At 38.2% G+C, this 13,362-nt stretch overlaps 1 protein-coding gene across 5 annotated transcripts in view; it reads right to left on the reverse strand.

Annotated features, from left to right (window-relative positions):
- Nucleotides 1-13,362, reverse strand: part of GRIA3 (glutamate ionotropic receptor AMPA type subunit 3) — a 280,633-nt gene that overhangs the window by 88,279 nt on the left and 178,992 nt on the right. The window contains exon 1 of one of the 5 annotated variants that reach the window (XM_032444496.2): nucleotides 1,509-1,557. The exons of the other annotated variants lie outside the window; for them this stretch is intronic. Within the exon in view, the coding sequence (XP_032300387.1) occupies nucleotides 1,509-1,542 (34 nt within the window). The 5' untranslated portion in view covers nucleotides 1,543-1,557. Of the gene's footprint in view, nucleotides 1-1,508; nucleotides 1,558-13,362 lie in introns of those variants that run through there. 5 annotated transcript variants of the gene reach the window in all.

Here is a 13,362-nt window from a genome sequence, read left to right on the forward strand (position 1 = left end):
AAACCTCCAGGGATGGCAAGTCCACCACTTCCCTGGGCAGCCTGTCCAATGCCTACCTACCCCTTCCATAAATAAATCTTTCCTGATTTCCAATTTAAACCTCCCCTGGAGCAACTCAGTGCCATTTAAGGCTGAGTTAAAAGCTAACCTCTTAAATGTTTCTGTCAACTGTGTGGAAAAAAGCTGGTATTATCTTGCAATTTAATTTTGTCTACAAAAAGGTCAAGAAGAGGGGCCACATCTCCTTATAATGCTGTGGCAGGAAGATCCTTTCTTGAGCCATTTTGCTAGAATGCGTGAGCATGCAGCAGTCCTCTGTGATCAGGGACACAGCTCCTGAAACAAACACCAGCTTCTCTGTCCTCCATAAGCAGTACAGACAAGCTTGCTTTCCTGGAAGGGTAATATTTTTGGTTGTTAGCTACATGGATTTTGGAGCCTCTATTCCAATGCTTAGGATTTTTCCTTAGAAAATCAAATAGAACAAAGAAAAAGCTGTCATCAGATTTAACAGGATTTTTATCATGGCATTTGAGGGGGCTTCATTGATTCTGGTGTAAGAATAACTGATACACGCCATGAGGGGTAAGAGATGAGAGAGTCCATGCACCCCATCTGCAAAAATACTCTCACCCCGAGAAGGCACAACTATTCACCATGGCTTTGTACAACCCCTGTGGTGTCACAGCACTATTTATCTTCTCTATGTGACAAGACAAAGATAACAGAGATGAGGCTGACTGTCTGGAAAGTACCCTGCAAGAAATATGACAGCTGGTGAACCTGACTACTTTTTGTCCGATGGTTTCCTTGCATCTGTGTGGCACAGCCTTAGTTCTTAAGCAGCTCCTTATGATAGCTGCGGTTCAGACATCTGTGCCTGATCATCATTCCTAATGCAAATCCAAACGAACACTTGTGGCAAAGGGAAAACATCTCTTGTTTGCATCAATAAAATAATGTGCTATTTCTCACTTCACTAACTTATTGTTTAAGTGAATGATGTTTAAGAAATCTACAAACATAATACATGATCAACACTGAACATAAAGAAACGTTTCTTCCATACACGGATAACTGTAATCACAACTTCTGCTGTATTCGTCTTTACCAGCAGGGTTAATGACATTTTTCATTGAGAACATATTTATATAAACCTACGAATGATTGATGAACACCAAATAATTATATATAACGTAGAAGGGCAGTAATTCTGTAACTTAATGATTTTAAAAGCATTGCTAAATAACAGTTCTGTTTCTGAACAAATTTAGCATGGGGCAAGATTTAAAACATGTTTACAGTTTCATAACCACGATCTTTTTGAGAAGTTATTGGTAAAACAAAATTAAGTATTGATGCTAATAAATGAAGGCAGCTATTCAAATAATTCTAGTCTCAGTAAAATCATATATTTGTGCAGAACAACACAATGTTTAACTGAGATGTGGAGAGTGCCAGGAAAAGATTCTGATGCATTTCTTTTTGGCAAAAAGCAGCATGCTTACCACTGGCTGTTCTTCTTCTGTAAAGTGTGGCCATTGGCCATTCTCAAGTAAATTAGAAATGTCCTTTGATACACTGCGTGAGTCACACATGGGCATAGAACTTCACTTAGCATTTAGGGAAGTGTCCTGTTAGCAATTCCTGCTGCATCCGTTCAGTAATAGAGCTGGTGAGTTCTTTTCAATAAGCAGTATGGATACTGAAAGAACAGAGCCTAGGGAGGTGAAGGAACCACAAGTATAGGTTAATTCAGGTCAAGCTGAATTCATAATTCTGGATAAAAAATGTGGGAGAATATTTTCATAATGATTTTACCAGCGTTTTCACTTCAGAATCTGAGCAAAAATGAAACAAAAAAGTTATTTTAAAAATAACATGAACCGCATCTAAAATTGCTCAGCTTGGTCCAAAATGAACATTGCCATTTTTGTTTCACTGAAGATTTCCCATTCCTTCCCAGGCAAAATGTGCCTGTCTTTTCGCCTTATTTGTTAAGCAGTTTTCATGAACCCTCATGGTGATGGATGCTGCAGAAGCACAAGGCAAGAAAGCATTCCTTCCCCATCTTCAGCAGCGACTGCAGGTTAGATACAATAACTAGGTGGTTTTTTACCATCTGAATTCAGAAATGGTATAAAAAACAGTCATTGAATATTGCAAAACGGCCCACAATGCAATTTCTCGTTATTGGCACAATGAACCCATTGTTCTTGAGCAAACATTTAAATAGCATCTATTATTCAAATGAAATCCTAAAAATCCTTTGGGGTTAGGTAAAAGGAATACATTTGAAGCTCAAATTATGGGAAAATTCTCCGTCCTTTTTTACAATCAAGATTTTGTACAATCTTCATGTCTGTGTTACTGTTTTCACTGAACCTGTCATGAAACTATTTCTAAATACAGGAGGACCTGTTGCTAACCTGCACTGCTTTCAAAGACCTGCAGTAATGACTTCACTGGGCTATGAGGCTTATTCTGATTTTTGCACAAATGAACTGACTTGGTTACACTCAGAAGCCTGAATTCCCTGCAGTAGAAGTTTCAATGTTAAAAACACAGACAAAATCCAGCCTAATAGAGGGAGGTCACAAAAACATTATCTACAGAGAAATGCAAATAACGTATAAATTACACTTAAATCAAAATGATATCTATGCAAAATGAATGGCATTTATAACTCAGAAACAAATAGCATCATTGCTTCCATTATCTTTCTATCCATAATTTTCATAGGAGAACCAGTAAAGTGTTATGAAGATGCAGCAGGCATCTAGAATTCACTACAAGTCAGACAACAATGGTATTTTTATATTGTCTACAAGCTTCTGAAGAAGGTCAATTCAGAGATTATTTAAATTAAATCTAAATGGTAATGGCCTGCAGCTGCTCACACTTAATATGTTTGGCTTCATATATATTATTCATGACAACTCAGTGTAATCCTATTCATTTCAAACTTTTGAAGGCACTGTTCTTATTTATCCTCCCAGATAGTTTCAATGTAATTACTAAAATAAATGAAATTATTGACATTTAAGTGAGAGTTCATAATCAAACAGCCAGGCTGAATACTTCCTTCTAAGGAAAAGGTACATTAATATATAAATATGATTATATTCTCACGTCAAAGTGGAAGCATTGCCTGGCAGTACTGATTTGGTGTGCAACTAGACTTTTCTCTGGCTTGCAGTACAAGGAAAACACGCAAATCCAAATGATCACTATTCAAGTGTATGCCATTCACACCCATTCACTAGCTTCCTCTGTGAAGTGTACCAAAATGGTGACACTAAACTAACAATTACACTAATACAATATACACTCATCATCCTCAGGAACGATTTTCACCTTCATCAACATATAAAAAACAACAACAAGTAACCAATGAAACAACCCTGAAGAATTATTCAGGGCATTGAAATTCATACTAAAATGTAGAAAAATAGCTATCCTTGTTATATCAATATATATTTTTTCTTACGGACAACTACCACACTGTGATGAATGTGCTTCAAACGTTTGCATTCAAACTGTCTTCATGATGTGGAATATCTCTAAGACCAACACATACACCAATGTAACAGAGGCAGTTACTTTGTAGGGCTTTTCAAAAATAGCGTGGCATGAAACTCAAACCGTCAGTGCATAAATTACTGCTGCCTCGAGGCTGCAATAACTTACGCATCCTTGTTTTCACCCCCTCACATACCTCCCCTGAAATTTCCCTTTCAGAGAGAAGCCCAGTTCTCCCCCCTCACCTCTTCCCTGGTTGTGGCAGCCGTGATACAGTCATTACGAGCATGTAGGCTTGCCCATAACTTTGTAAGTGAGGGAGGCAGAGAACAGTGCCACAAATGATGGAAAAAACAGGAAGGGCTGAGTTTTATTTTCAGGAAATCTCTGCAAAAAAAAAAAAAGTTACTGCAATAACTACATGTTCATATAACTCATTATTTGTCTACATCCAAGCATAATTTGATTTTCTTCCCTTAATAAAATCTTGATCTCATTTGAGGTTATCATTGTCAGTTCATGAACAGAAACAACTGATCAATAATGCTAGTGCTACTAAGCAATAGGCAATTCTATCTACAGAGCATACAGCGCAATTACTGACACCAGTGTAGTCAGCACAAAGGTTTGATCTTGCTCAGGCAAACAATGTCAGAGGACTGGCTTGCTTTATTTTTCATCTCCCTTCACCCCTTCCCTCCCTTTTTTTTTTTTTTTTTATTCTTAAGAATAAAGCCTTATCTTCTCAATAAAAGATATGTTAAATTACACTAAAAGGAGACTCATATTTTCTCACAACACTGTAATTTCCCCCCTTTTAAGCAAGGTTAAAAAAAAAAAAAAAGCCAGTAAGAAATATGATTGCAGCAAGTAGCATTCTTTGATCTAGAAACACATTTACAATAACTTTAGTCTCAGGAGCAGATCATGATACAATGCAGTCTAGACTGTGATGGTATTATGTACATATAATGCTGGCAAAATAATTAAACCACACTGAAAGGGTTTCATACTGCAGTTCTGACTTAAACTCATCAAATTAATTTCATCATGAACTAATGCACATAGATTGAGGTCAATGGAATATATGACTTTGACATTTCATAAAGACAAGTGATAACTATGGATTCTTCCACATATTTTAGATTGCTCTGCAAGATGTAATGGCAATTGAAAATTACATCTAATAGAAGAAATATACTATTTATATCATAACTTTATCCAACATTTTCGTTTATTTGATGTATTCACCCATTAGAGCCACCCATACTTGGGTATGAACTATAACACTCATTCTGAATTGAAGGCACCCAAGAGCTCTAAAAAATGCTTTCCCATGTTAATTCTGAGACAAAATCATTATTTCTGCATCACCAAGGGGATCACAGTAGAAATTTACAGTGCCATATATAGTCTTTGTGACAAAGACCGCAATAATATGCCTTTAGAGTGATCACCACGAATCATCTTCCTAAAAGAGACACCTAAAATTGGCTTCAGGGTGCCTAAAACATTCTACAGTACCTTCAAAATATTTCTAATAACCACTGTCATGAATTTCATTCTCTGGAGAAGTGTCCTTAACTATGGCTCTGCAGCCCACCCTGCTTAAGAACAGACCAGAACCACCGTATTTGAGACAACTTCACATACCATGCCATACAAAGAACATGAAAGGAACAGAAAGACTTACCCATCGGTGCCCATTTCATCATTAGGCTAAGCTACAGTAGCTGGAAGTGGCTTTTTACTAAGGGGAAAGGTGCCTCAGTTAAATGCTCATGAGAGAGAAGTGCTGATAAAAGAACACAAGCAAAGCAATTTGGATCTGTCTTTGGCTGAGGGCAGTATGGTTTAGAGCTGTGTATGGAGTGCTCATGCTCCTTTATAATCCCCTCCTCAAGTACAGCTTGGTGTACTATCAATATCTGTATTATCAGAAATGAATTATTGCTCTTCTGAATATGAATAGAAAATGATGATGTAAATTATAGCTTTATAAGCAGCAAAAGACACATGATAAATATTAGCAGTTTAAATTACAGAGATCCTCTTATATCTGGTAAGTGTACAGCCCCAGCAATTCACTGTATTTGATTACTATTGGCATTGACAAAAATATCCCCAAAGCCAACAACACCTTAGGAGCTTCTAAGAAATGTTAAAAACCAGTGCTTGGTATCTGCTAACCTTTTCAGACTGATGCTGTTTTATCATAACACTCACAATTCCAGCGCAGATCACTGCACAGGGTCAGGCAACAGGAGTTGCCACAGTTCAGGCGCACAGAATTCTCCCATTTCAGACACGATGCACTAAGTGACCACTGCCTTGGCAGAAACACCTTGTCTTCCTCAGGCTCAATCCCATTCACACAGAGATGTGCACAGATGTACTTCTTGTGCAAATCCAGCTCTCATAGCTATGAAGACGATGAGCTTAGGATCAGGAGGAATAAACCTTTCTCACCCACAGTTTCTTCTCTGCATTATGAGTAAAAGCAAAAGAGCTGGCCAGCAAGCGCTCTGTATCTAGAGCTGAAGAAATGAACAAGCACTTGCTATGGAATACAAAATTAATGGCAGGAACTTATTGCTATTTTCTTCACAGATAAATACTTAATCATTTCATGGAGATACTCTTCATTCCACATTACTACAGAAATACACCGTTTTACAGTTGTTTCTGGAAAGTGTGCTCGCAGAAGAAAAAGGAAAAAGGAAAAAGTCAAAGAAAAAGAAAAAAAAAAGGTGTGATTTCAAATGTCTCATGAGAAACCGGAGAAAAATCTGTCCTCATGAGAGAAAAATCCTTAAAAGAATCCTTAACCCAAATACAATACGAGGTCACTTCATTTGCCAGATGAGTGGGTTTATCAGAAATACATTTTTCTCTCTACGAAGTGTCTGAGTCATCTTTGTGCTTCCTGAGTCAGCTGATATTTTCTGGGAAGCAAGAGGCATACGGTCAAACTCGTTTAGTCAATTGTGAAGCACAGGAGAATAAACTATCCCTAATGGGATCAAATATAGAAAGTGTGTAGATCAAATATGGGTGAAGGAAAGTACTGATGTTGTAACTGATGGATCTTTCACACAAACTCCATAGCACACACTACCTGATTAAGTATCTTAAATACAAAGCTTCTTATTAATCTGTTACACGTTTCTTCGAAGGCTGAAGTTTTTTTCCTATGTGAGAAGGGCAATTAACAGTAAAATTTAACGGAAGATTAACCTTGTGGAGGAATACAAAAAGCTGTTTTTCACTAGTAAACTGGCCATTGGCTTGCAGACTGTCATTCATTGTATCTCGTAAACCCTAGCTCAGTGTGGTCCTAAATACAGCCATCATAACTGCATTAGGGATGTCAAAATTGTCTTCCTTTGGAAAACATGTGATAACCAGAGCAGGCAACTCCACTGAAACATGTGTTAAAGTTCACATACTAATGCAATATTATATATTTCTCTCTCTTTTTGATGCATACTACTTCATCTTGAGTTCATCACAAAATACTGCTGCTTTCTTCAGTCCCACTCGAAGAATCATTCCCTTCACACAGACTTTAAGTCAGCAATACAGTTCACTTCCATGAACAGAACCAGCACAAGTCCCCCAGGTAAAGCTCTGCGCACCTACACACCAAAGTCAGCATAGATTTCCAGTCTTAAAAGCTGCGCTGTAGATATCAGTATAAAATAAAAGATCCAAAGAAGCACTAACTAAACTCTTAGAGCATTTGGATAAAATGGGTTAGATGAACAAGCTTGATATAAGTGTATTGTTTGCATTTGAGTACTCTTTTTCCCATCCTTCCTTTCTAGCCTAAAATGTCTCACAACCTCCTTAAGACCAACAAATTCTACCTTGTCTCCTCTGGTTCCAAGCAAAGCCCTTCCTCACCTCTAAGACCTGGCTTGCTATCAAGTTCTTGCCCTTGGCTCATAGCAAAAAGGCCAACAACTCCTCTCATGTATCTTTTCAACCCTTCAACCCGCTCCACCTGCACTTGCAAAATCTTGTCTTGACTACTACCTTTATTTCAAGAAATCTGGAAATGTGAGATTCTGATCATTTAAACCTTATTGTTACCCAGAAAATCAACTGGGGAAAAAGCCTCTGCTACTTTAATTACTGGTACATTTAGTACAAAAAGTAAACGTGTTATGGCTATACAAAAATTAAGAGATGCGTATACCTGAAAAGCTAGTAATTACATGTATGCATTTAGACAAATCAGTTTATAAATGCAAAGCCTTGAGACCTTCATCCTTAAGGCATGGGTAATATGCAGTCAGTTCTCCTGTTTCCCTATGCAAGATATTCAGGCTTCAGCTCATATTCCTAAGAGTTCCAGTTGCTCTCATTAGTGCTACTTGAGAAACACAGATCCTGCTTTGGGATGCCACAGAATATTTATTTAGGACTTTCTCAGCCCATAGTCCATACCCCTGAGTGTTCTGACTCATTTTTACAAGCTGATTTCACACAGTTTGAGGTCAGATTCTGATGTGCTTGGTCACAACTAGGTTCACACACTGATTGTGAGGTTGCCATAAATGGCCCTATCCCAACACCGCTATATGTGTACAGGAGAAGGAATGACAGCACAACATCACTGCATGAGTACTATCAGGCCTCTGTTAGACCATGCTCTTGTTCTGCTGTTCCCCATTCTTCATGGATGGGCTGACACACTTAAGTCTCAGCAGATCCATGAAACAAGACACGTTCATTGCACACGTGCACATATTCTACTTCTTGTTGGCAAGTACTGCTGACAGTAGTGCACGTTCCAGCAGCTTCAAGGGATGCTCAGGCATTTTGCCTGGACATCTCAACACCAAACTGAACCCACTGTGTACACGTACAACTTGTAAAGTGGCACAGAACTTCAGAATAGAATACCAGGATGAACTCTATCTCTAGCTGCATCTTCGTCTTGCCAATACAATGCTGGATGACTTTCAAAGCTGATTCACTCCTTTTGTTCATAAGCTAGAAAAAGAGTTTATGTGATTAGCAGGGGTAAGCTAAACACATAGCAGCTAATAGGAGAGATCAGGAGAGAAATACTCAGTCTGCTAAAAAAAAGAGCCAGCATCCATTCTCCCACACAGGGTCTCAATGTTTGTTTGGGGAAGCATCAGTAAAAGAGCTTTCCTCTGTATCTCTGTACCACAGAGACCAAAATAAAGGGAGTCTGTATGACGCTTTACAGGTTTCAGAGGAAATAAATGGAGGGTGATTATCAGGAAGCTCGATTTAACTGTTCAGGCTCAGACTGTTCCCTAACACATTTAGGCAGTAAAGTCGATCAGCAAAGCAATCCTGGAATATTTCAGTTAGAATTCTGGCATGTTTCCTGAACAGTGCCTTAGTTCATACATTATGCTGCTGAAAGCAACGAAGCAATGTGCCCTAAATAAGAATGTCAAAATTTGCCTCTTTGTCAGGGTAAATTACTTATATTTCACACAAACATTGCTAAGCAGTATCTATGACTTACTATTCAATATAAATACAAATTCTAGGCATTACAAGATGGTAAAATCCGTCATTCTTAAAAGGCTGATAGTGAAAGAAACTGATCGTTTTCTTATTGCACATAACTACATAGAGTTTGATCGTTCTTTAAATCTAGATAATGGATGTTCTACCACAAGGGTCTTTAAACTCTGTGTGTGATCTCTGTCGTACCACAGCTTGAAAACTACAGCAGATATCACATCCTGACAAGGAAAGCCAAAATTTGTGTCCATGCTGTAAGCTTCACTGAGGCCACGACTTAGAAGTAAATTTCTATATGGCTGTTACTGCAGCACAAGGCTCTCCACATGTACAGACACAACAATATCTGTTCCTGTGACACAGGGGTCGAGCCTCAGTTCTCGAAGTCCCAGCAAGATTTTATTCCCTACAGTGCATGCTCCAAGGAAAGAGTGGGAGTGGAGAACATGGCAGCTCACCTATACAGCTATCTTAATGCTAGCAACTGACACTGCCTATGCGTCATGTGCACGATCCTGGGCTGCTGGCTGAAACACTCCAACAAAGGAGCTAGAAAGCTCAATGGAATCAAGGTTTACTGCAACTCTTGCCCATTTTGACTCCATTGTTTTTTTATAGGCTTCCACACTGGATCACAATTTTCACTGCTCTTTCCAGCAGACACTCAGCCCACACAGGTATGTTGTACCAACACCTGAGGTTCTGAAATCCCTGAGAACTCACCAGCCATTAAAGCAGTGTCTTACTAGATTCTACAAAAATATTAGTCTTATCCCAGTGCTATCACCAAAAATGTTATGTCCTACACTTTGGTATTTTTTCAATGCAACTATTTCAGCCCCCCAGTCATATCCATCACTTTAATTTTGTGGAAGATATAATGAGCCTGGTTCTACAGGCCTCTTCTTTTATCAGCTCAGATCTCTCATTCCCCAGGGAAAGCAGTACAGCAGTGACTTGTCCTTTGATAGCAATAGATAACTAACCTCATTTTGCAAAAGCAGAACTAAACAGAAGAGTTATTCTTTGTCTTCAGCAGCACTGAATCAGACCTCACTGCCATGTACTGAACCCAGATGAAGAAAACTCAACGCCTTATGCATAATCATCAGGAAGCTTACAGTTGCACTGTTTCCTTTTCTTTCTCTCTTTCCTTTTTTATTTTTATTTTATTATTATTATTATTTTTTTGCTATTTACCTGGTATTTATTCAACAGAGCACCACAGTGGAGGTGAATGCGACAGGTCATATTTTCTGGAGCTAAACTTCCAGCCCTTCTGCATACCTACCTATCAGTTATGCTCAGGTCATATTTTTTGTATTTCTGTGGCATAATGATTAAAGATATAATTGCTTTTAGAAATTAATGCAAATATTTGGAAATCTTATCCACATAAGCCAAGCCTTTAAATACACACTAATGTGCCTCAGCTTTCACTTAGCCAATATTAACCAATCAAAAAATAACCAATGGTAAACCTATTTACCAAAGATTTTGTTCTTGATTTTAAACATCCTTACACACCTAATGACAGACTGAACTGAAAAAAAAAGGGCAGCACTGTAGACTTGGACAGCTATTTAGTTACAATGCCAAAAATATGGTGATCTATGTGTACCACTGTCTGGTCTGAGGTGTCACTCTGTAAGTTGGCATGTACAAACAAAAAGTCCTTCTACAGTCCTACAAGGAGAAGTTTAATATGATCTAAAAATGAGAAAGAAGATGCACATCACAGAGATCTCTTGGTGACATTTGTTTTAAGTGATCTGCATGACTGAAATCAGTGGTTTGGGTGCAACAGATAATCAAAATAACTTAGGATGAAAGGCCTGTGTTGTCCTGACAGATGGGGAGTGAACAATTTGTACAAAACAGTGTTTCTCAAACAAAAATAAACCAAAATGTTAGTTAAGAAACATTCTGGAAATGTAAATAAATACAAGCTTCAGCATTGTAATCCAATGCACCACTTTTAGAATTAAACCAAGAGATGTACTTCACTCTCGCACAACAGGAAGAAGGCTACGAAAACCATAAGCCTACCTCTCCACACCTTTAACTGGCGTTACTTCACACCACTCCCTTCAATGAAATCATGCCTGGACTGCATCAAGCAAGAGCAGGGAAAGACCTGAAGACTGGAAATGAACTTGAGAGTTTTGATGAAATATTAATCCTCAGCACGAGATGCAAAAGGTGACTTCTGTGACAAGTGTTATCCAAATTTGTAATGGCTTTCTGTGTCTAACCTCATCTCACTTCATCCTGACATAATCTTAATTAGTCTTAGTTCTACTGCAGAGAAGCCCACTGAGGCAGTTAGCACCAAATAATTAATCAGATGTTCCACACGTATCACAGCACCCAACAGTGTCAACTTACTGATTTGGGCTGATACAGAGAGAAACTCTGCCTTTCACACGAACAAAAGCATGTGGCATGGAATAAACACAGGACTTTTCCCTTAAGCACTGCTTCATGCCCTTTATTCCTCTAACAGATATTTCCTAATGTAAAGTAGATATATATATTTTCTGCTGCTACAGGAAAACACACTATTTGATATTTCTCTTAAATTTCAGCATCTTCACAGAAGAGTAAGTCCAGCAGCTGAAGTAAGCAATAAGACATAAATCTTGCTTCTGGAATTCATAAATCTCGGGCATTATTTTTCTTTCTGTGTGCTTTACCAGCCAAGTTCCTGTTTTTAAGAAATGTAATTTTGCACCTGCACATAAATATGCATTTGGAAGCACTATCTGCAACTTTCAGTCATCACATAGCAACAGAAAATAAAGTACTTACATACAATAAACATACACAATGCACACGCATTAACTCACAGAATTAAAAGCTTCATCAACTATCTAAGCAATCATCGACCTTAGCTTTGTTCTACAGTTTGAGATTTATCTTTTGTCCTCATTGCAGGAGCCAAATGCTGTAGTATTGTGCCTACTGTCACCGCGGGGGAAACATATGATTATGTTGTTTGATGGCGAAGAAGGAAAAAAAAACATTGCTTAAGGAAAGCAATTTTCTAAAGAAGCTGACTGTCCATTCTCCTAAACTTGCCTGGAAATAGTACAAGGAGCACTATAAAACCACAAGAAGGCTTATTCAGTTTTTGTGCAGCATCTGTAATACGCCATGGTATTTATTAATAGTAAATGCAATACTTAATACACGGCAGTGTTTTGCTTGAGCAGAACATTACAAAACTGTTTGCAAGAACAATTTACTCCATAACTAATATTTGCCATAAGAAAGAGCAGCCTAATGTTTTGCAGTTTCTCAGATTCTCAGAACAAACTAGTGAGATGATAATCCTCCTAAAAAGCAGTATATAATGGTAGTTCATTTCAGGAATTGGTGGTGAATTGCTTAACACCTCTCAACAGTGTCTGTGCCCCAGAGCAGTGAAGTCTTTACTACAGGAACTGCTAAAAATTTTAACAGTCCCAATGTTTTCATCTGTGGTGATATCTCAGATAGGAACACATATAGTCTTATCTGCTGTCTGAAACAAGGAGTCATTCACCATTACTGTGGAAGGTCTTGGGATGTCTTTTGTGCCTGAATGCCTATCACAAGAGATAAGGCAGGCTACTGGAACTGACAAAAGTTTCGGTTGTCATCCATGTTTACTGTTTGTCAAAGGAAGGAATAGAATGTCTGTTTCTCACTTTCTAATGCCGTTCTCTCTCCTATGCAAATCTTTTAAATTTCTTTTAATGTTGGAAAAATACAGTAATTATAGTTCTGATAAAACTGCTGCCAGGTTTGTTTTATAACCTGAGTAAACCCAGAGAAACAAGATACAGTTAACAGTTCATTCTTGCTCCTGCTTTAGCAGAAGGCAAATATGTTATCAAACAACAGCAGTGAGCATGTATGTAAAGGAAGGAAAGATAAGATGTGGCAAGTGTATCTAAAAGCACACGCATCAGAAACAACTCAAAGCACATCATCAAGCTATGTATATGCACTGACGCCTCTCCCATCTCAAAGACAGTGGTGTCCTTTATCTTCTAACCCTTAGATACATTTTGTAATCCTAGAGCCAGCTATGATCTCATCTAACTCAGATTCTCCATTCTGGTAGCCTTAGTCCAAATGTCTGACAGAACATTTGGCTAGCATAGTGTGCACACTAGCCACAGTGGGCTCACAATGTGATTTTAATTAGTATTTCTAAGATTGTTAGCAGGATGTGAATGGAAAGTACATAGGCAGAAAGCAACAGAGGTTAATCAAGATTTATGGGGCTCATTTCACCAGCAAGACCCGTGATTTAAAAACTCATGGCACTCTTAGCTT

The sequence above is a fragment of the Coturnix japonica genome, chromosome 4 (genome assembly GCF_054131305.1).
Source record: "Coturnix japonica strain WE chromosome 4, WE-NBRP24, whole genome shotgun sequence".
NCBI classification, from domain to species: domain Eukaryota; kingdom Metazoa; phylum Chordata; class Aves; order Galliformes; family Phasianidae; genus Coturnix; species Coturnix japonica.